At 42.4% G+C, this 22,185-nt stretch overlaps 1 protein-coding gene across 1 annotated transcript in view; it reads left to right on the top strand.

The window, feature by feature from the left end:
• The window catches only part of SYN3 (synapsin III), a 200,743-nt gene that overhangs the window by 143,583 nt on the left and 34,975 nt on the right, over positions 1 to 22,185 (top strand). Inside the window, exon 7 of the mRNA XM_071551663.1 lies at positions 18,852 to 18,914. Coding sequence (XP_071407764.1) covers positions 18,852 to 18,914 — 63 coding nt within the window. The remainder of the gene's footprint in view (positions 1 to 18,851; positions 18,915 to 22,185) is intronic.

Raw genomic sequence — 22,185 nt, 5'->3', positions numbered from 1 at the left:
AGCACTGTTCACTGGCCCTATGAAGTGTCATATGAGGAAGTGGTCCTATTGTCCTTTTTATCCATGCTGGGCAATGTCTTGGAAAGTGATAGAAATTACTGGTTTTTCCAAATGCAAGCCGTTGTCATGACTTGTGGTGTTTGTAGAGCTGTGTGCAGCTCTCCAAGGACAGCAACTCCATGCTCAATGTACCATTCTGCTGCCAGTTCCTTGTCTTGTAATGGCCTCCATAGGGCGGTCCCATGGTGTAATGGTGAGCACTCTGGACTCTGGATCACGAGGTCATGAGTTTGAGTCTCAGTGGAGACCGTACCGGGCAGTTAAATGCCTCCCTGCCATCCGATCCCATCAGATCTCAGATGCTCAGCAGGGTCAGCCCCGGTTAGTACCAGGTGCTGTGACAGTCCCGAGGACTTCACTGTCACTGTCCAAGCTCGCTCGGCCATGGCAGATGGACCTCAGGACTGAAACGGTGGGGCCAGTTCTGCGCATGCTGTGCCTCACCTAAAAAATCCACTGCGCAGGCTGGAAGGGCACACCCACGTGGGGGGACCCCTTCCCAAATCTGTGTTCGCGAAGTTTGGCCATACATACATACAGTGGCCTCCATCCTCTGTGGTATGATAGCACTGTCTGTCTTATGTAATTTTAGTCTGAATTATGTAACCTCAATTGGCTGGCAAATTTCAATGGCATTTCCTAAAAATATTTCTGGATCATCCAGTAGATTTTGACTGCATTTTCTCATCTCCCAAACACGTTTGCTGTTTTTTTGGAGACTCAGCTCCTCAAAATCAAGGAGCTTGACTCTTCAAACCCCTGACAATCCCAAACTCTGCTGCAGTTTTCCCTGGTTATCTTACTGTTTAATGGCATATGGTTCAAATGTTTCATTTTTATGTGGAAGCCAGTATTTTTCAAATTCCTGTGATACAGCATCCTGTTGAGTCTCACATGTCAGGTCTAATTCAAAACTATTAGGAGCACCCAGTATTTGAGCACCAGCTATTGTCAAAAGTAAAGCTACCTCTGACTGATGTGGAAGCCTTCAGCTGAAGTCACCTGTGGCATAATTTCCCACAATCACTGAGGGCCACATACTAGCAGTGAAGGCCAGAAGGATATAGTGTCCATACTTCCACACACTATCACTGCAGACTACTGCCCAGCATCTTAGAGCAAACCAGGCTGCTCCTTTTCCATGGCCCCCAATACCTGCTAGTAGACAATAAATCCTGCTTAAATTTTCTACAGTTAACCTCCATAATCCAAGAGAGCATCAGCTTCAGTAAGGTGAGGGTTTCAGTGACCCCACTTATCCAATCAGACAATTTTCTTATCTTTTTTTTACCAATGGGCACCAGGGTGTTGCTCAAAATCAGTTTCATTCAGCCAAATACTGACATGTATCCTGTAGATGTGTATTATGCAGGTGTATCTTTGACCTGGCACCAGCACTGTCTTTGTCATCAGTGGGAAGAACTTCAGGCATTACTGTGGAGCAGCTATTCTCAGCCTGAAGTATGTGTCTCAAACAGTTCAGACAAATCAGGCTCTGAAACCTCCAATTTATCTCCACTGATATTAAGGTTTGTCCAGACTGGCAGCTGCAGTTGACAGTCATAGGTGTCTAATGTTGGGTGAGAAGTAACTCATTGAAGGAGTGTGACAGAAGCTTGCTTTATTCAGTCTCTCATTGCCAGCTCTTCAGACATGAGTAACATAAACCTAGGCACAAGAGTGGGATCTATCTAGAACTCATAAATGTCTTTAAGTTTTGATCTTTGAAGAAAAGTAGAGTGCAGCAGGAGCCATTTCTCCTGGAAGAGATTCAGTGGCTGGAAGGATGAAGCCATCAGATTCCAGTTTGCCAAGTTTCTGCTTCAAAGAGACGTAATGCTAGCGACATCAAATATTATTCACGTTTTCCTGACAAAAAAAGTGTTTAAAATTGCCCCAGTGAAAATCAAGGCAAGGTTTGTGTCATGTTGGCAGCAATGTTGAAGGAAGAGAGTGTTGTGCCTTTTCAGCTCAGTAGACAAAAGCCAAGGGTCTGCCAAATTTTCTAGCTTCACTTTAACTGTGGGAAAGAAGTTGCAGAAGAGACCCCAAGATCGTAAAGGCTGATCTACATACAAAACATGTAGTAGGCAGACTTGAAGTTGTTCAGCACGTGTTCTAGGCTGACAGGGAGGTACATAGGCCTTTTAGCCCACACTGAGCTCCAACTGATCCATTCCCATCTGCAGGGCCAGTTGCCTCAGGCTGAGTACTCTCATTGTCAGGGGTGGTGATGTGCTGTGATCTGGGAAGGGTGTAGCTGCAGACACGAGGTTGTGCTTGCATAATGTGTTGCAAGAGTGGTTACCACAAGAGCTGTTACCTTTTGACTTTCCCCACGGAATATGTGCTGACCAGGGCTATGTGGCACTAGGCTGGTAAGCAGCCCCTGCAAAAAGATTATTTGCCTGTGAATGCCATCCCCATTGACTAGTTTCCAGCTGGCTTATATCGATTTAGCTTAATTCAATGCAAGGATTTTGCATGTGGAAAAGGCTCTGTGAATGTTCCCATGAGGTCTAAATCAGTTCTTCTGTTTCCCTTGCTCTTTAAATCCTATTGTCACTCATGTGTAGCTCTCCTACACTCAGTACATGCCTGTTCCTGGGGCAAGCAATTGCCAGGGGCTTAATTTTAGAGTGGAATACTCACCCTGCTGTCTGGGAATGAAGCCTGGCGCAGCAAACTTCAAAGACAAGACAGATTTGTTGCTGAGTTTAAAAGACATCTTCCCCTTGACTGGGATTTGCTATTGTATCCCTTTTGCTCTCATCTTCCCGTTCAGCATATGGGAGGGCTCAGGTGCTTTCCAGACTCTTTCCATCTTTGGACCTTTTCAAATGCACATGTTAGGTGCTAGCAAATTCTCAGCTCTGCCTCTTGCCCACTGAACAGCACTGAGTTGACTGAGGATGTGGTGGATTCGACAGGATCTGTGCTTAAAGAACCCATTGTTTGACTCTGTTTACACAGAGCCCTGGCACTCACACAGCACAGGCCTAAAAGAAGGGTTATTTTTAATTCTAATAAACTAGTCCAGAAGAAGAGATTTCTTTGCCTTCTTCCTTTGCTTCACATAACAATTTTAGTCCTAATGAAGGACTTCACATCAAATATAATAAAAGGATGAATTATTTTTCCTGTGTGCCTGTTGTTTTTCTAACAAACATATGTGTTTGTTTATTTTTAGATTATAAAATTCAATTATTGTGTTCTTGAAGTACACATGTAAAATTAAAAACATGTTGAGTCAACTTGCTGCTTAATTTATGTTAATTAAACTATTCAATGGGAAGGATGTTCCTGGTTAGGTCGCTTCAGTGTGACTTGGATTTTATTCTTGGCTCTGCCGCAGATTGCCTGTTTGATTCATGACAAGTCACTTCATCTCCCAGTTTTTCAGTTCTTCATTCCCAAAATTAAAATAATTCTCCTTCATCTTCTCTGTTTTGACTATAAATGTTTGAAGCAGGGTATGTATTGCACAGCATTTAGCGTAATATACTCTAAGTTTAATTTATAGTTGTATATATTGATAATAGGTCATCTTGTCTCCAAGGAAAGAACACCTCTGCAAGTCCTTTCCAATGCACGGATTTCCAAGCAAATATACTTTCCACCACACCCAGACAGACAATGTCAGAGCTCTGTCAGGTCATGGTCAAAACTGAGTTTTCATCAGTAGAAATGTGTTGATCTCAGGTTTCCAAATGCTAGGCTTTTGTTCTGGAAGTTAAGAACTCATCTTCAAGAAGAGCTTAGTTCTTTCATTGCATTCTTAAACTTCATCTAAGCTATGGACTGTATGAAATTTTACTCTGGATCAGGTCCAGGCCTGTGGGTTAGGTAAGACAGAAACTCTGGCTGGAGCACACTTGGCTGGCACTCCTGGGAAAACTCAGTGTCATGTAAATGGAGGAAGGACCTGCTTCACTGTGATGGTTTCTCACATCTCCATTTGTCAAATAATCAGTCTCAGAAAAAGCTACAGTGGAATAGCAGGATCTACTCCTGACTAGCCTGATAACTACTTAAGAGCAGTGAGAATTTTCTATCACAACTTACATGTAAGCATTAGTGCTGACCATCTTCCCACTACACCCGCACACATCTGCTTTCCTGTTTATTCACCAGCTGTGTTTTGCCTGGATGTGTGATTACGGTTTTGCACAGTGCCGAGTGCATTGCAGACCTCAGCCCTGAGCTGGCAGCACTGGAGTAGCAGTTATGGGAGGAGCTGCCCTCTGGTTTCAGTCAGTGCTGGCTTTATCTGAATCATTTTCTCAGGCTGACCGGCACCATTGAATCCTACATCTAAGCCCTTATTTCTCCAGACCTGGGGCCTTGGGCTGTATTTGTAATAAAGAGAGTGAGCAGGAACTAATGCATGATGGGAGTACACTGTCACTTTATTACCTGACAGCACTCATAGAAAGAGCTTTCCAATGACATCCAAAGTCAACATAAACCTCTCAAAAAAGACCATGATATCTGGGAGGCTTCCTTCCTACCTGTGTCTGCCCAAGCAATGTAAAGGCCAGGTCAGTCCTCAGATCTTTCTACCTGCAGAAAGTCCCTATGTAGGCATACTTCTGTCCACCTAAAACTCCTTTCTTCATTTGACATACATTGTACCATCCTTTGCAAATGTAACTGAGACACATCTAACATGAAGTTCATAACGTGAGCTCAGGGTGCCAGTGCTTTAACTGCCTGGCTAGATCAGCTCGGGCTACTGTCTCACAGAAGAGTCCTGCCATGTGCTACTGCCAAAACAAATGTCAGTTTTTGGCTCCACACTCCAAATGGACTTCCACCAAATGACACACTTCCCACAGCCAACCTGGCAGCAAGACCCATATCCCTAGCATGACCAAAAGAGCCAAAGTGCCCATTGTTTACTGGCTTGTCTGGTCATGTTCATAGAGAGGAACTGGTCAGGATGGCAGTAGCACTAAGCTTTCTCTATGTCATCCGAAATCATATAAACCTCATTCATTATAAAAGTCTCCTCCACATTCTAAATCTGCCTTCCTCATTGCCCAGCAGTATTGTAAGCTGCATGATGCAACACAGCATGCTCATGAACAACATGAGCGTTCAATAGACCTCTCTTGCTGGCTATCCCTTGGGAGTAAAATTCTGGCCACCCGCTGACACTCCCAGGACAGATCAAACTAATGAGGCTGAATAGAGGTCACTGAAGTTCAAAGCTCGTTCAGTTTGCACCTGGGTATTTAATTTTTCATGCCTCTGGTTCCCATCCATAAGCTGTAAGCAAAGGAGAGCAGAGGGAACCAAGGATCAGGGTGTACACGGGCATCTGCCTCCCGTAATGCTCACTGTGAATTAAAGCAAATAGCCTCTGCTTCACCCCATTTAGCCAGCTCCCTAACAATCCACACCTATTCCATACAGCCATTTCTGTCTTCCTCCTGATTCACTGAAAAATTCTCCCTCACTCTTTTCATAAATTCAGCATCCTGTCTTCTGTTGCAGTTACAAGCCAGATGTTAGCTTAGCCAGTGATTAACACCTTGAAAAGGTCAGCTTTGAATCTCACTGCCAAGTTCACCCACCTCTCTGGGCAACTCCTTATACATCTTCTCTTCCCTTCGTAACATATTTGCAGTTGAAAAATATTAAACCTGATATATATGCTACTTTACATCTTGAAAGCACATTAAAGATAATCTTGGGTGTTGGGAAATGTTCTGAGACTGTGCTTGGAGAAGAAGGACCTGTTTAGTCCCCTCCTACATGGATTGCTTGTAGCTCTGAAAATCTGATATCTCTCTGTCTGTCTAGTCCTGTGTACCACCTAACTGCCTCTCAAAGCAGCCTAGTGAATTCAATATAATTAACATCATCTACTGGGCAGGACACAGAAGGTTCACATCAAATTTTACAAACTGAATGGCCCTCATTCTCCCTCAGTCCAAAGCCAGACTTGTAAATTTGGACAAGTAGTCTCACCATGTTAAAGATTAAAGCTGTCTTTGTCACATAATGCACATCTTAGCTTGTCCAAGTTTAGTCCATGCTTCTCCATGTGCAATGTTACCAATGAAGCTCTGCTCTGCATCAATAAATGAGAAGAAATGCTTTTGATAGGTATTATTTTATGGAATTTAATCTTGGAGCCTCTCACAAGAAGAAATACAGTTAGGAGCAGGCAGATTTTGCCTGAGAGTGTTTTTGTTTTCTTGTTTCTTTTGAAGTAAAAGGGAAAATGCGGGAACCATTTCTAAATTGCCCATGCTCCAGAGTGACAGAAGAAACCCAGAAACAGTTAAAAACCAACAGCTGGAACATATTGTGGTACGAGGAAGCAATTAGCTTGTGGCATAAAAGAATGAAATCACATATAGAAGTGATTTGTGTCTCCTAGCATTACCTTGGCAACCTGGAAACTTCAGGGCAAATGAGGCCCATGGTCCCAGTCCAGTGCTGGTGTGGCACGGAGTTGTGCCACCCTAGAGAGAAGAGTCCCAACCTTTCCATAATGGTCTCATCTGAGACCTCACAGATGTCTGGGAAAAGACAAGAGGGAGGAAGGGGTCAGCGGCTTCCCCCTCTCTCTGAGATTTCCCAGCACTGCTCCAAATTCCTGGAAAAGCTTGCTTCTCCCTGCTGCGAGGACACTTCAAGGAGCTTTGGTCCATGTGCCCCTGGGACCTTGCATCATAAGCTGGGTGACTGGCTGCAGCCTCCCAGCTGTCCTACTCTCAGTCAGCCTCAGCTTTGGGCATGAAAGGACATCCTCAAAGGATTGCTTAAAAGTTACATCATCAAAAATAAAACAGTGAAAATACTTCAGGATAGGAGAGGAATTTGAGATAAACATTCTTACCAGATATTGCCAAAGAAACCAAAGCCTCATCAAAATGAATGAGCTAATTCCAATTGCCTTCAGTGCGTCCAGGGCTTCTGTTCTTTACATGTGCAATGCTGTGCTGCCACAGTGATGAGCTCAGGATAGCATTAGCCACATGAAGTCAATGGTTGGATTGATGGATGCAATCAAATTTCCTGCCCTGGTTACAGTTTTACCATCCAAACCCTCAATTTAATCTCTGGTTGTACTCACAGTGAGATTTGTTTCAGGAGGGATCCCATTTACCACTCCCAGTTTCTGAGAGCTGGTTAATCCTTTCACGGGGCAGGGTTTGTAGATCATGCCTCATAAACTCTCTATGTGAGGGTTTAGGAAGAAAGGACAGGATTTGTCGTAAGTGCTCTGCAAGCATGTCTTCACATCAGGCACAGATACCTAACCAGATGGCTTCACTCCATTAACTTCTCACAGGTGGAGAACAAGGTCCAAAAACACATAGTGGCCAGATTCATGTAGCCTAACCCCAGTTCTCCCTCCCTAGAAACGCCTGGGAACAGAAACACCTAAACTGTCCCTGCATAATCCATCTACATGTGGCTTTTTATCACATTCATCCAGTCCTACATTTTCCAGCTTCACACTGGTGAGCCTACATCGTGATACACTTCACGAGCCTATCAGTCCAGAGGATCTCCACACAGTGTTCCACTGTGTGGAGTGGATGTGCTTCCTCCAGTCCCACTGAGGTTATGGAAAAATTCACTGTGTGCAAAGGGTCACAGCAGCATTTGATGGTTTTAGGAACCCCTCCCACCAAGGACTAGCACTAGCCCTATGTGATGCAGGATCAGTTTAAAATAACCTCACTTAGAGCACTCCGTAGAAATCCCCTGCCAGTCACTCTCCTCACGTGCTTTTTGTTCTGAGAATCAACAGGCCTCAAAGTGCGGTCTCAGAAGAGGCCACATCTGTACAGAGTTTGCTTTCATCCCCACAAGGGTTCCTAAACAATGCCAGTGCCAGCCGGAGGTTTGCTGAATGGTTTGAGAACCAAAGGCTTTCTTTGCTTTCTGTTCATCCATTAAAACTTTGTGAGTCAAAATTAAGAGGACAGGAGTGGGAGCTTTAGGAGGCTGTGGTTTCTCACAAATGCCTAAAGCTAAGTACTAATGAGAAAGTTAAAAAAAAAGTCTGCAACCCATCACCACAGCAATGCCACAATTAGAGACAAATCCAGTGTGTACTGCTTGACATTTATGATGCAGACAAACTAATTTAGCTAATAAAGGCTGTCTACAAAATGAATATGAAGTAATACTTTGTCCTCAAGGCCCAGTATCAGAGATTGCTGCTACTGAAATCCAAAAGTGCACAGACACATAGCATGGACACCTGCTACTCTCTGAGCATGGAATTAGCCAAACCACCTCTGCAGGGGAAGTTTTGAGTATTTTCTTCATTATTCCACCCACAACTGATGGGTGAAAATCACTCAGTTAAGAAGCCTTCAAGGATAAATATATAAAAAACTGCCTTTGATTTCAGAATTTAAGAAACAAAACCAAGACAAAATGAAAAGTCCATTTGCCTTCTCCCATTTGAAACTAAGACTTATTTTACAGGTTTTGAGTAATCCTAAATAGATTAAGGTATGGTTTAGCTTCTTTGAGAGAGCAAACTTTTTTTCTATGTCAGGGCAAAGATTTGTTGTTGCTCTTGTTTAAGAGGTGCTCCTGAAATTTGGTCTGTGTATTTTGATAGCAACTGTTTGTGCAGCACAAAAGTTCAGCAGAGAATTTCAGTTCCTGCATTACTGAGGTGCTGTCACTATCTCCATGAGAATTAAAGCCAGGACCACAAAAAAAGACTTCAGCAACTAACTTTGAAAAATAATTTATTGGTATGAAGTTTGATGGGAAGAAAAGAGATAGAATTGCATTTAAGAAACTAGTCTTTAACGAAACCTGTCTTTCCAGACTAGTTTCAGACTTTGACTGTGCCTGGTACTGTCCCCAGCCGGGCCATCTGGCATGAGCACCCCCAGTAAGCCCAGTGCCCTTCTTTCAGGCACATGCCTAGTTACCTCCATGTGGGTTTCTTCCCACATACCAAAATCCTACCTGGATCCCACAACAACCTCAGCACTGTGCCTGGGAAAAAAAACAAATACCTTCCTATAATGGGTGTGGACCAACTCACATTTGCCTCATTTATCCCAGAGAAATGGAGATATTGCCTCACAGATGAAATCAGCTCAGGTCTCCACCTCTTTCCAGTAAAGGGCGAAGCCTTTCTCTCCAGACAAAACAGAAGGAGTGGGCTCACAGAGACCACAGCATCCTTTGCTGCTCCACACTTGCCCAAAGTAAAGAAGAGGGTCTATGTGTTACCCCAAAAGGAATTTCTCTGCTTCCTGCTTCTCGCCATTCCTGGCTGTTGCAACCTGCGGTACATCAATGTGTGTGCTCAGCAGGGGAAAAATGCCGCTGACCGAGGTGGTGGCTGTGAGATGTAAAAGGCTGATTCACACAGTGGTTTCTTCTGTCTTCCTCTGAATGCTTTCACTTCAGGAACTCCTTCCTCGTTACAGCTGGAAAAGATGTAACTAGAAGCCAGTTCCAGCTGAAAATAACTCTCTCTGTGCCCTGTGTAGAGCCTGCTTGATTTACCTACTGCTTTTGACTCCTAATATCAAACTGTGCTGTCTCTCAGCACTGAGGTCGCAGACAAGTAGGAGCACAGGTCACCCACAGTTTCTTCAACTTCATTGGAAGCTCTAGTGGCTTTAGCAAACAGGTGGAGCTGGATTGTATCTTATTACATGGAACAAGCCACAAGAGGGAGACAAATACCCATTGTGGGCTCATTGTGTTGCCATTGTGGGCTCATGCCCTTCAAGCCTAGGTAGAAAAAGGTATTTTTCCGCTCTTGAGATGTTTCAAGGTTTCAGATACTTTCCTAAACCAAAGATGAAATCTCAAAAATCCTCAAGAATTAAATATGGATAAAAACTTCCCTTTGGCAGTTTGAAAGCATTTCATGTCCGTTTGGGTCAGGGAAAAAAATTAATTAGTTTTCATTTAATTAGTGCTCATCCATGACGTTGAAGCATGACACTTCTACCTTTGAAAATGTAAAGTTTGCACCTTGGGACCTCATTTTCTTCCCCAAGCAATTACTGAATTTGGAGAGATTGTGAAAAACAGCCTTTCCTACAGTTTTTGGCTCCTACCAAAACCATGTAATTTGAAAGTTCCTAAGAAGTCTCAAGAGACACAGAGCTAATTCAAACATAGGATACAATGGCTGCCTTTCATGCCCTCAATGTCTCTGACATGAGCCAAAAATTAGTCTGGGTAAACACAGAAGATTTTTATCTGGAGAAAGAAGCTTGAAACTGTGAAGCACAAGAATGAGGATGCAGGAACAACAGAGCTCATACTTGGCTCCCACCTGCTCTAGGCGCCTACAAAAGATGCCACAACAAATTCAGAGTTCAGAGGAGCTGCTGCATGTGCATCCCATGTAGGATATAAATCCATGTAATAGGGCTTTGGAGACACTCTCCACGTTTATGTCCCAGAGAACAAAAATAGGGGTCATGCATCCCACTGCCAGGCCACATTAGCAAAGTATTTTAATTCCTCCATGAGCCTAAGGGCTCAGAATGCTGAAAATAAGATCAGGCTGTAAAATAGAACAAACTGAGCCCACAGCACAAACATTTCCCATGTGAGGTAATACCTGACTTTCCAGGTCAGCAGACAAAAGAAATGTGGTGTAAATATCTGTGGCTGTAGGCCAAAAAAGCACCCACTGTGAATTCAGTCTGAGAAAGGTAGTCAGTTGAAATTATCCCATGCAAACGATATGACATATGGCTGCGTGTGATAGACCATTTATCTGTGCAACTGAAATGAAACACTAATGTGAGAGCATATAAAGATGGAGCATAATGTGAGATAAGAGCTACTCTCCTACTCAACCCTATGAGACAGAATGAGGTTACATTAACAGCAGCAAACTGTACAGTGCCAGGCTCATCCTCTGGCAACTCTGGCATGATCCAACCACAGCCATGCTATCAACCTCCTCTTGTCTCCAGAGTATCCTGGGGGGCATGTCTGGAGACATGCTGGCTCCATGTTGTGCTTGGGAATTATCTGGGAAAAAGCTCTTTGTCTTGAGCCAGAATATGCCAGAGATTGGTGAAACAATTTAACAGTATAGGCAGATCAGGGCCATTGTCCTTGCTATGTCATCATTCTACTTACTAGTATAGATGTAGCCTGACATTCCAGCTGCAGGGCAACACTTCCCATATTGCTCATTCTTCTTTAGGTCCAAAGGCCCTCCTGAAGCATTATCAAGACTATTAGCTGTGCTTTTAAAGAAGTCTAAAAATAAAATGGATCTTTCAAAAAGTTCAACTATGACTGCCTGGTTCTCTGTGCTGCTATTTCTAAAGCTTTCAGTACTAAAGAATGGCAAGAAGGAAGGAGGCAGTGACCCATTGCCAGCTTTCAGAGGATACTTCAGATATTCCAGTATCCCATTCTCTGTACCAGGCAGCATCCGTGGCTCACTGCTTGTCGCCCTCTTCCTGCCAGCATCTGGCATGGCAATGCCAGCCAGACAAGTCTGCATAGGGTCATTGGCACTTACAACAGCATGAGTTTTGCAAGAAAACTTCAGAGCCATTTTTGTGTCAGGAAGATATTTCTCAATGAATGTACTAATAAGCCCAGGACCTGCTTCTCATTTTACACTGACATTAATGTACCACTTTCAAATGTGATACAGAAGGTTGTGAAGTCATGACTGAGCCCTTGGAATCATGCATAAGCTCCCATCTTCGCAGTCAGGGCACACAGCTTCACTTCATGTAAAAGTTAGGATGAGAACTGTATTTACTTTGTCCTTTGGTGACAGGAAAGTACCTGCAGGAGATCACATGAGATTAGAGACCAGAAGTAACAGGGGAATTATCGACTTCAGTGAGACCTAATTACTCCCACAGTGCCTGTTGCTGAAGGTTGTTTTCCTCTGTGACGTTTAGGGAAGTTTTTTTCTCTCCAAAGAACCCCACACTGCTTATTTTGAAATCAGTGAGAATTCAGAGTTCTCCCAAAAAAAGGGACAGTCAAGCCTGCCAAGTGAAGAGAGATTTGTCAGCCAGCATCTTGCAAACTTTAAGGATTCTTGGAAGAGCAATGACTTTGAAGACTTCAGCGTAAATTCGTAAAGTATTTTATTTTCTATCTGTATTCTTCTTATATATTTTACCATAGTTTAGATCTACAGTTTTTCCAAAAGTAAACTATCAAAAGAATATTCATAAAGAATCCTCCACTCTGTTAAAACAACTGGTGTTCACCATCTCTTCCTCTGCAATGCGTTTACATGATGAATTAAATTTTTTACTTAGAGAAAAATACAGCCAAATGCACAGAATTCAGGTCAGGAGGAAGAGGAAACTACAGAGTTTCTTCTTCTCTTTCACCGCCTCCCATAAAAAAATATTTAGATTTTTCAATGTAAGGAGCTGAGAGAACATATCCACTCTCCTAGCAAAGAAGGAAAGCCAAGAGGCTTCCTTAAAGACACCACTGCAAAATACTAGCTAAGAGAAGACCGCACATTAAGAAATTAAAGAACTTTTCCATGTAGTAGCAACAACCTTTAAAAAACTTGCCTCGGATTTCAGATGTGGTAATGAGGATTTATTGACCAGGACTGCTAGATATTTATGCAAATACAGACATGAACACGTGCATACACATACACTGGGAGTTTTTGATTTGTTTTGTTTTTTTGTGGATCATCTGCTTGTCTGGATATGTTCATATAATTTCACACTTGAACCTCCAAAGGAATGAGAATAATATCAAATGCTCACACTCTTATTCTGCACTATGGGAATCCAAATACATCCTGACTCAAAAAAAGGAGAAGTTAAGTAACATTAGATGTGGAATTAATGACAAAATATTCTGGTTTGTGCTTAACCCTTTTCACTCACTTCCATGACCCATTCTAACCACAACAAGTGTTAGGAGCCCTGAAACATTGGTTTGTGGTTTTTTTACTCAAGGATGTGGGGACCAAGTCATGATGCTGTTAGCTTTCCTTTTTTTTTTTCTTTTGTGTTATACTTTTTAAAAGCATTGATAGAATAAAAGGATATTTTTAACACCCTGAAGGATCTTCATTCTCTAAAGTCCTTCACTTAGTAGCAGAAAATGATTTATGCAATATCTCCATCTAGTTACTCACTATGTTCATTACTATCTGCAGCGTCAGTGCTGAATGAAATGAAAAACCCACCTACCTGAAACATCTTAAATCTAACTTTGCTTTACACTCATTCCTGGTCCTCCCGCTGTTCTCAACACAGCATTGAGGCTCCCTTCAAGTTACAATGTTTCCTCTCCCCTAAAACCTTGTAATCATCAGCTTCATTCATGAGTCTTCTTTACACTGCTTCCCAAACCTGTTTGCAGGCTAAAACTTTGGCCTCTGCCTCCATGCTTTATTTGCATCAAGTGTGGTAGTTTGTTCCCATTTGATGTTACAAAGCTCCCTTACTGATTACCAAAATTATTGTGGACTACATCATCCTTAGCACTGATTTCATTGCCTCAGTTTGGTAAAGCTCTGCTATATTTAACCCATTCTAAAATGACACCCTGTCTACTTTTTTGCTAGAAGGAACATTGTTGTGCTCCAGCTGCCATTCCACCCAAGAAATGCAATAACTGCTTCAGGTCCTGCCTTGTACAATGCTGTCTTGATCCAGATGTCATTGAACTTTTCCTATCACAAGTATCTCATTGCTCTTCTCATCATAACCTCCATCTCTTCCTTCCTCCTGAGACTCTTGTGGATACCTACTCCTCCTCAGGATTTACTTCAGATGCCTTGAAAGCACAGGCCCTTCTTCCCCAGATAATGATTTTTTTTTCTTCATTGTGCTATAATTATAATACAATGATCAATACAATACACAGGTGTGTGTTTTAAAGGAATCCATAGCACAAGTCTTTAATAGAGCACAGATATTAATGCTGGCAATGGTTATTGTTCAACTTGTTCATCCATCATTGCCTGTTGTTTCCTACACCATTTCTGATGTGGTAAACAGCAGAGGAGAAGGACTTGTCTGGCACAGTCATTGGCTACCACAAACCCATGGGTCACAGTATTAATCCACTGAGTGAGCCATGCTGCATGCAGTTGGTGATTACATCCACTAGTGAGTAAGTGAATAAGGGGCACTACTGCTTCTCCTCTGTGTTTCAATATATAGCCCTCATTTTGCCATGCCTGGAAAGGCTGGCAGGGACCCAGTGATGATCTTCAGCTTGTGATTTTAGTAAGATAGTTCCATAAACACAATGACATCATGTCATGACATCATTGTTTTCCTGTAGGTTTGAATCAGCTTGCTTACTTTTACAGGAAATTGTATGTTCACTGCTCCTCCAACTTAACTGACACCAGGGAAGTGCCACACACATTACTTTCAACATTTAGCTCTCAAAAGCATGAACAAGATTTCCATCATCCATTAAGTACCCACCCAGAACAGACTTCACCGTCATACGAGTAAGGGCAGCTAAACAAACAGAAAGATCAGGTTTAGAGTATAAAAGCTTGAAAAATTCACAATGTTACTTCTGGGGGAAGGGTGAAGCAAAAATTGCAATATCTTGTCCTATGATGCCTTCTGGCCTGGTTGAAAACACTAGATGCTGCAGTAATACAATACTTATGCCAAGAGACCAAAGTTTTAATGTCTCCATCTCCCACCTCCCCAAATCCTTCCTGATATTATCCATGATGTAATTGCAGTCTGGATTATTCATTTTAGCATTGATTGGAAAGAATATTAGAAACAGAAAGTTCATTGTATAAGATGAGATAGGCAGTGTGAACTAATGCCCAAAACTAATCATAACAGAAGGAAATCAAAAGAGACATTCTCCTTTGTTCATGGACTACAGGACAGTACACAAAATCACAGACTTGAGATCAGCATCTCTCCTGAGGGCCTCAATGAAACAAAAGAGTGGAAAGCATTGTGTTTATGGGATAGATCAGGTTTCATAGAGTCATAGAATACTAAGGGATTGGAATGGACTTTAGAGATTATGTAGCCCCAGTGCCCCCTGCCACAGGCAGGGACACCTCCCACTAGGCCAGATTGCTCAAGGCCTTGTCTAACCTGGCTTTGAACATTGTCTTTCTAAGATTCCTCTCTTCAGATCAATGTAGATACAACTCTGCTCTACTCTTCCACCAGCATTAAGTAGAGAATATAGTCATAAATTTACAAGAAGTATTGAAAACCTTATTATTTTTTGGAAAGAAGGAGCAGAGGGTAAAGGGGAAAGTGTCACAGTTTACAGCCACACGTTTTCAAATAAAGGCTAATGCATGCATACCAGCACTCACTTTTACACACCAGTGCCAAAACTGGCAAACTGCAAAGTGCTCTTTGCAGTGACACTACACACAGACCAGATCCCTTAAAATCAGAGGCTAAAATTATGTTTCAGGCCATCAATGTTGTAAGTTGGAAATAAGTTCATGGCTCTCCCTTCACTACTGCCAAAGATAGTTTTGATGAGTTCCTAGTTCAGGATTCAAACTCCTGTTTGACTCTTAACAGGCCTCTACGTACACTAAGCTCTAGACACATATGTAAACTTTGCTACCTCAAAGCTTTTGTGTGACAACATTTATGAGACTGTAATTTAAAGGGTTAAATTCTACATATGAACTAACACCCTGCATCTGATCACTGAGCCAGCTGCAGCACTACAGTCCCATCCCAAAACCTGCAGGCATCATCTACAAGTCCTGTCAACGGTTCATGCAAATTTAAAATCAACAAAATGTTTTTCACTACTTTTCCAAGAAAAAAAAGCCCTTGCAACAAATAAACAAACATGTAGAAAGACACAGACATATTTCTTTACATGATTTCAGTAAAAACAGGCTTTTCTTATTAAAATGTGGTGCTATCCTGTGATTATACTAATCTTCTTTCACAGGAAATTTATGACTAAATATGTGTAAATACTCATCTCAGGGGTCTGTCCTTGTGGTCGTTTTGGTCACCCTCAGAATTTCTCACCACATATGTGTGTGAATTTTGTCATAGTCATGTGTATAATACATTCTCCCTTCCTTCAGCCTCCCTATCCATCTAATGCTTGCCATGTATTCTGGCTGGGCTCCTTATTAGCAACAAAAATGGGACTCAAGTCTCAGCATGACTCTGGTGGAAGCTGATAGTATCCCCCGCAGTGGGAGCCTCCACCACTTCAGCAAGGGCTTCCTAGCTCTGTTATTGGGTGGTTGTGGGCTCAGGTTGTTTCAGTCCTGTGGACTACAGAGAGCTTTTGATTACACTTAACTTCAGCACAGGCTAAGGGCACTCCACTGCCACTAGAACTCATTATATAATGCAGCACACTGTATGTACCAAGCTCTCATTGATTCCTCCATATGGCTGGTTCACATACATGGAAATTTGGTGGAATTTCAGTGGCAGAGGCAGATTCTGCCACTCTGGAGCCACAGCTTTCCCAGCAAGGCTATCACATGTTCAGAGTCTGGACCTGTGTCTCACCCCAAACCCCATGCACTGTGCCTAGGCCAAGCTACGTGGGGAACAAACATGCCCTGGCACCAGCTGGTCACCCCTACGTGGGATAAGACCAAGCCTTTCTAGGAGAGCTAAGTTCACATTTCCAAGAAGCAGAGAGAAAGGGAGAAGTCTGAGCTGCGTGTTGTCATTGCCGGTGTATTTTGCAGACTAACAGTAAACTTGGGTTGTTTATTGGATCCCAAATTTTCTTTGCATGTATACAGGAAAACAGATGCTTCCCACTCCCAGACCCCATGCCCAAGTCAGGCTCCCTCAGCAACACCCGTAGGCAGAGTACACAAAGAGGGCAGCAGAGACATCACTTCCTGCCTCTGTCTGCTTTGAGCTGGTAATAGAACGTTATCTATCCCACACACTTCTCCTGGCCTCCTTGCCAGGGTATCAGGCAAGCTCACAGCATGCAGTTTGCTTTTCCTGTGTGGTAGGAACAGCTGCTGCCTCCACTCACAAACAGGCAACAGAGGCCAGGGCTTGCAAATGCTTTGGCTCAAACAGGGGACATGGGGCATGGATGAGAGAGCTGGGAAACGAGCCACGTCTCCCAAATCCTGAGCAGGTGTGTGCCCTAACTATGAAGTTACCTTTCATCTTCCAGCATTAAAGGCCTGGAATGGTCCACCAATAGCCCTATCTTCAGTAAGCCTCAGGTGCAGTCCTTCATTTGATTCATTTATGCCAGCAGGAAATTAAGTTTCAGGCTCTCAGAATGAATTAAAGAGAGGAAGGGGAAACAGATCACAAACTCACGTGCCTGGACATATGCTTAACTACTTGGTTCAGGATGGGCACCTATCAGTCTCTTGCCTCTTCTTCTGAAGCCATGGTCCCCACTTGTGCCAGCACTGTGATTTATTGCAGCTCTGTGCCCTTCTGCAGCCCAAAGAGGATCCTTCAGCTTTCTGCCTGAAGAAAGTCCTCACAAGTGGCACAGGCTGCTTGAGAACGTGAGGCACTCACTGTTCCACTCTCCTGTGACATTTCTTTATATAAGCAGCTGAATAGCAAACTATATCAGTGTTCATTACTAATTTTGTTATTTATAGTGAGCTGCCACAGATGGAGACTGCAACACCATCCTATCTTGAGGGTGTAGTGCCTGCCTGTCCATACAGACAATTGGTAATTAGCACAAGAACAATTTGTTTATCTATTCTCAAACTTAAATAAATAGGAGACCCATTTATCCACTAAAATTCAAGTCCCTCCCTTTGCCAGATCTCCAGGTTAACTGCTTAATGAATAGAGCTCATCGCTTCAGGCACTTAAATAAAGAAAAATTGTCTTTAAAGGAAATTAAACATGTAATAAAAAATAACCTATTATGTACTGAACAAATAGCTTTTAGATCAAAAGAATCATGACCACAGGACAAGATGAACATCCCAGGGATGCCAAGAAGAGGTGTAGAAATGGACCAACCCGTACATAGGGGAGATGTAGTGTATACCTCCTAGTTATTTCTGACACTTGCACTTCCCACCACTACAGCCACCCAGCTCTGAGCCAATCACTCCAAGTGAATCCTTGCATGAGCACGAAACTGAAGAAAAGAAGGCAGAGAGAATATTCACAGTTCTTCAAGAAAAATTCTGCATATGCTCTAAGATGCACTTGCATGACTCAGGTGGCAGGACCCTGCCCAGTGTAAACACCATACAAGCCAGGAAGAAGACATGGCTTCTTTTTTTACTTTTATTGCTGATTCCAACCCCTTTGTTTTCTTCTATTCACTATACCCACCCCTGAAGTTAGAGAAGAGAGAAAGAGGCTTTATGAATAGATGGACTTTGTGAGTTTCACCTAAGGGTTGGCCCCAATTCCCTCCCCTCTTGTCTCCCTCCACCCCCACCTCCTCACTGACAGGAGACAATTATTAAGGCCAAAGCAGTCGGCATGGAAAAGACCTATCAATCATTGTCTTTCTCAAAATTCAGATGTTTTCAGCATCTGAAAGTGTTCAGTTACTCAAGCTTCCAAGTGTAACAGTGTTTTACATGCATATGAATGTACTCATATCTATATGTGCAGGGTGGGAAAACTGCTATCACAGCAGAAGTGGGTCAGATCTGAGGAATTCTGCCTGACTTCCATTTCCAGTCATGGGGGACCCAGTAAAGAGCTATTTGCTTATTGGCCTACTACCTAGACAAGCTTTATTTGACATCCTATCTGCATACCGGAAGGGGATGAAAGCTACTAAATAAAAGAAAATTATTTCAAGCACCATGGCTGGGAAGAAATAACTAATGAGGAGCTCCTTCTTATGTCTTTCAGCTCACAACTCCGAATTTTCCTGTAGTGGTCAAGCTAGGACATGCTCATGCTGGAATGGGGAAGGTAAGTAAAAGAAAAAAGTATATATCACTCTGGAAAATAATATATATGTGGCACAGCATTCCTGTGATCCTACATGGCATGTGATCAGCAGGCAAAGGGGTTAAACCCCCCAACAGCCTATCTGGGTCACACTGGCCGTTCCTGTGGGAGAAAAGGCCTTTTTCTGCTGTCACGCACAGGCAGTAGTATTGGGTTGGAGGCTGTCTGGGATGCAGGAAGGGGGGTTGTGAAGAGTGGGTGAAAAGCAGGCTGGGCTGAAGTCATTAGGCTTGCCTATTATATATTTTCTTCTCTTCTGAAAGTGGTAATGCTGTTTATTCAAGCACCTGTAATGTGCAGCTACACCCCATAGCTCTCACAATGAGAAGCAGTGGCTCTGGGCTTGAGTGCATTATGATGACCTTATTCAAGAAATGGGAGCCCTTCAGTTATTTTTCTCCTCCTTGCAAGGAAGAACAAGGCCTTACAAAGCAGAGTGGCTGGTTGCCTGCCAAAGAATCCTGAAAAATAGTTCACTACCCAGAAGGACCTGTTTGTTTTTCCCAGGCTCTCTGGGATCTTTATTCGCCCAGTGAATTAGCAGCCCCTGTTTCTTGGGGAGGCTTGAGCTCCCCTTTCAGTACAGCATCGCCAGCACATTCTTGCTGCACTTTAGTCTCCTCTGTCTTGCTTTTATCTTTTAAAAAAGGTGTTCCCTGTCTGTCTAAACTTGACTTGTTCAGAAGTAAGATATTCTTATGTATCATCTCTGAGTCTGATGGGTAGTGTACAAACTTCATAACTGATATGCCTGTCACAGTGCTTCCCTAGAGCAGACAGACCTTCTCCTGGCCTGAAAATTATATATAGTTACACCAAACATAAACTTAGTACAGCTTGTTTGTTTACACTCTGGGAACAGAAGCCCTTTCTAGCTTGCTGGATTGCACATGGAAGCTCTTGTAATCTTTCTTGCTTTGGTTGAAATGTTCTCCTGTCCGGATGGTAACTGCTGGAGAGGAAGTGGGCAGATTCCTGTGCCAGTGGTAGGATTGGCTTTCAGCATCAAGGAACAAACATTGAAAAAAATGGAAAATATTGGTTAAAATATTGGTGCTACATATGTTAAGCAGGCAGAGGTGTCACTGAATTAGAGTGCATGCGGACAGCCTGGAGGTGCTCATAGAGAGCTATTAACAACATGTCCCTAGGAAGGATTCCATTAGCAAAATCCAACCAGGACAAACCAGGAGGAAGAAACTTCTCCCTTTCTCTTGAGACCCTTCAAGCCTGGATCTCACTGACTGCTCTGCCATTTCACCTATCGTGCAGGGAAGGCTTCATGTCTCATGCCCCAAGGACCTTCAGTGGCTACAGAGTAAGGGTAGAATCAGAGAAAAATACCCCAATCTTAACTGCATTTCCAGACAAATTTCTCAGCAGAACATTTAGCTACTGTCTTCTGCACCACACACCAGATCTTCTTCCACATTTCACTTTCTCTCCCATTTTATTCTTTATTGATGTTGATTTTTGTTGTCACAAGTTACAGAGGAGAGAGTTTCTATTCAAACTCTGAGCACTATTGTACTAGGCAGTACAAGGGGGTAACGTGGGAAGTCATTCCAGATGAAGATAGGATAAAAGCCAGCATCTTAGAAGAAAGAATTGGTCTGAGGCCAAGTTTACTTTAGTCCATTATGAAATTAGTGACTACTGGCAAAGTCTAGATGTGGGTTTGTGCACTGAGTTTCAACACTGCTCTGTTCAGTAGATGGGAAAGGTACAGGAAGCAAGAGTTGTTGACCTTACAGTTTTAGTTTGGGCTCTTCTCCAGCCACAAGCAGCCTGAAGGAAAGTTGGGAGTGATTAAAATTTCTTGAAGTCCCACTGCATTTTATTGCACAGAGAAAAAAGAGAAGAGAGAAAGAGATAATAAAATCAAGTGAGTTGCAAGAATTTTTTTCATTTTTTTTTAAACAATAAGGTTCAAACCCAAGTGGAACTGGCAAAAAGAAACCACAGAAAACATCAGGAAAAATACAGAGAAGCAGAACTATGGCTGAACCAGAAAAGGTACACCTATAGGTTAAAACAAAATCAAACCTACAAATAAGTAATTCAGAAGAGGAAAGTTTCCAGGAAACATTATGGTGTTTTTAAACACCATAACGTAAAAGCAATAACCAGTGATGATAAGGAGATTACAGAGAGCTAAAGGATTCCTTTGCACTGGTTTTCAGAAGTAGACATGATAGCAGGAAATATCAGGTCTTTAGCTGTAAAGCATACATAATACGAAAAGAGAGAGGTTTGCTTTTGGTTTGATGAGTGTAATGAAGTAAATGTAAATACACCACCTGCATCAGATCATCTTTTGTTTTAGAGCAATGACTGGAGAAACAAAGGCTAAAGTAACCAACCTTTTAGCCAAAGTACACATGTGAGTATTAAAAATAGTACTTACTGCAATCATTGCTGCCAACATAGCAAGCCATGTATTTGTGCCTGTAATGGTTCTTCAAAGGATGTGAGCATTCAGATTACAATCTTATTATCAACAGAAACTGTCAAGGAAGTACTTACATTTTTTATGTTATTAATGATAAAATCGTATGTAAGGGGAGGCACCAAGACTTAGAAGAATGAGCAAAGATGGGAAGTCCAGGCACTGTTATTCTTTATTTGTACTGAGGCAGTGGCCAGGAGCCACAAAAATTCTGGACACAGAAAGTGCCTCTTCCCCAGTCTGCTTCACCATTGGCTTGAAGGGAGATTTGTGTCATTTCACAGTTTTTCTTCAGTTTCTCTGTGTTACAGACCAGAGAGATTATAACGATTACCTGATACTTATTGCTAATTCATGTTCATAAGGCTCTTGGCAGTATAAGAAGTGCTGAGTGTTTATTATTTTGCAGTAATTGTTAGAAAGAACCTCATTATAGTGGACTTTCATTTTCACATATTATTTGTGTTCACATAATTTTCACAAAATTCACTCACCACATTTTTTAATCAAAGGGTAGAACAAAGAATCCTCAAAGCTAAAATGAAAAAGAACCACATTAGCACTTGTACTAAACAGGCTCTGTCGACTGCCTTCCCCTTAAGGCTGGGTCATCACAACTGTCTTTAGCTTGGAAAAAGAACAGTTAGTATTCAAGGTCAGAAGCAAAAGGAGTGGCAGTATACCATTAGTGAAAGAAATGCTCTTGCCAAGTGATATGTGCATGTGAGGTGCCTGTGGAGATGAAGAAAACAAATTTGCAGTAAAAGACATCTTTTGAAATTT

Source organism: Pithys albifrons, chromosome 3 (genome assembly GCF_047495875.1).
Source record: "Pithys albifrons albifrons isolate INPA30051 chromosome 3, PitAlb_v1, whole genome shotgun sequence".
In the NCBI taxonomy this organism is placed as follows: domain Eukaryota; kingdom Metazoa; phylum Chordata; class Aves; order Passeriformes; family Thamnophilidae; genus Pithys; species Pithys albifrons.
The sequence above is the reverse complement of the archived record's forward strand: the minus strand, read 5'-3'. Positions and strand labels throughout refer to the sequence as shown.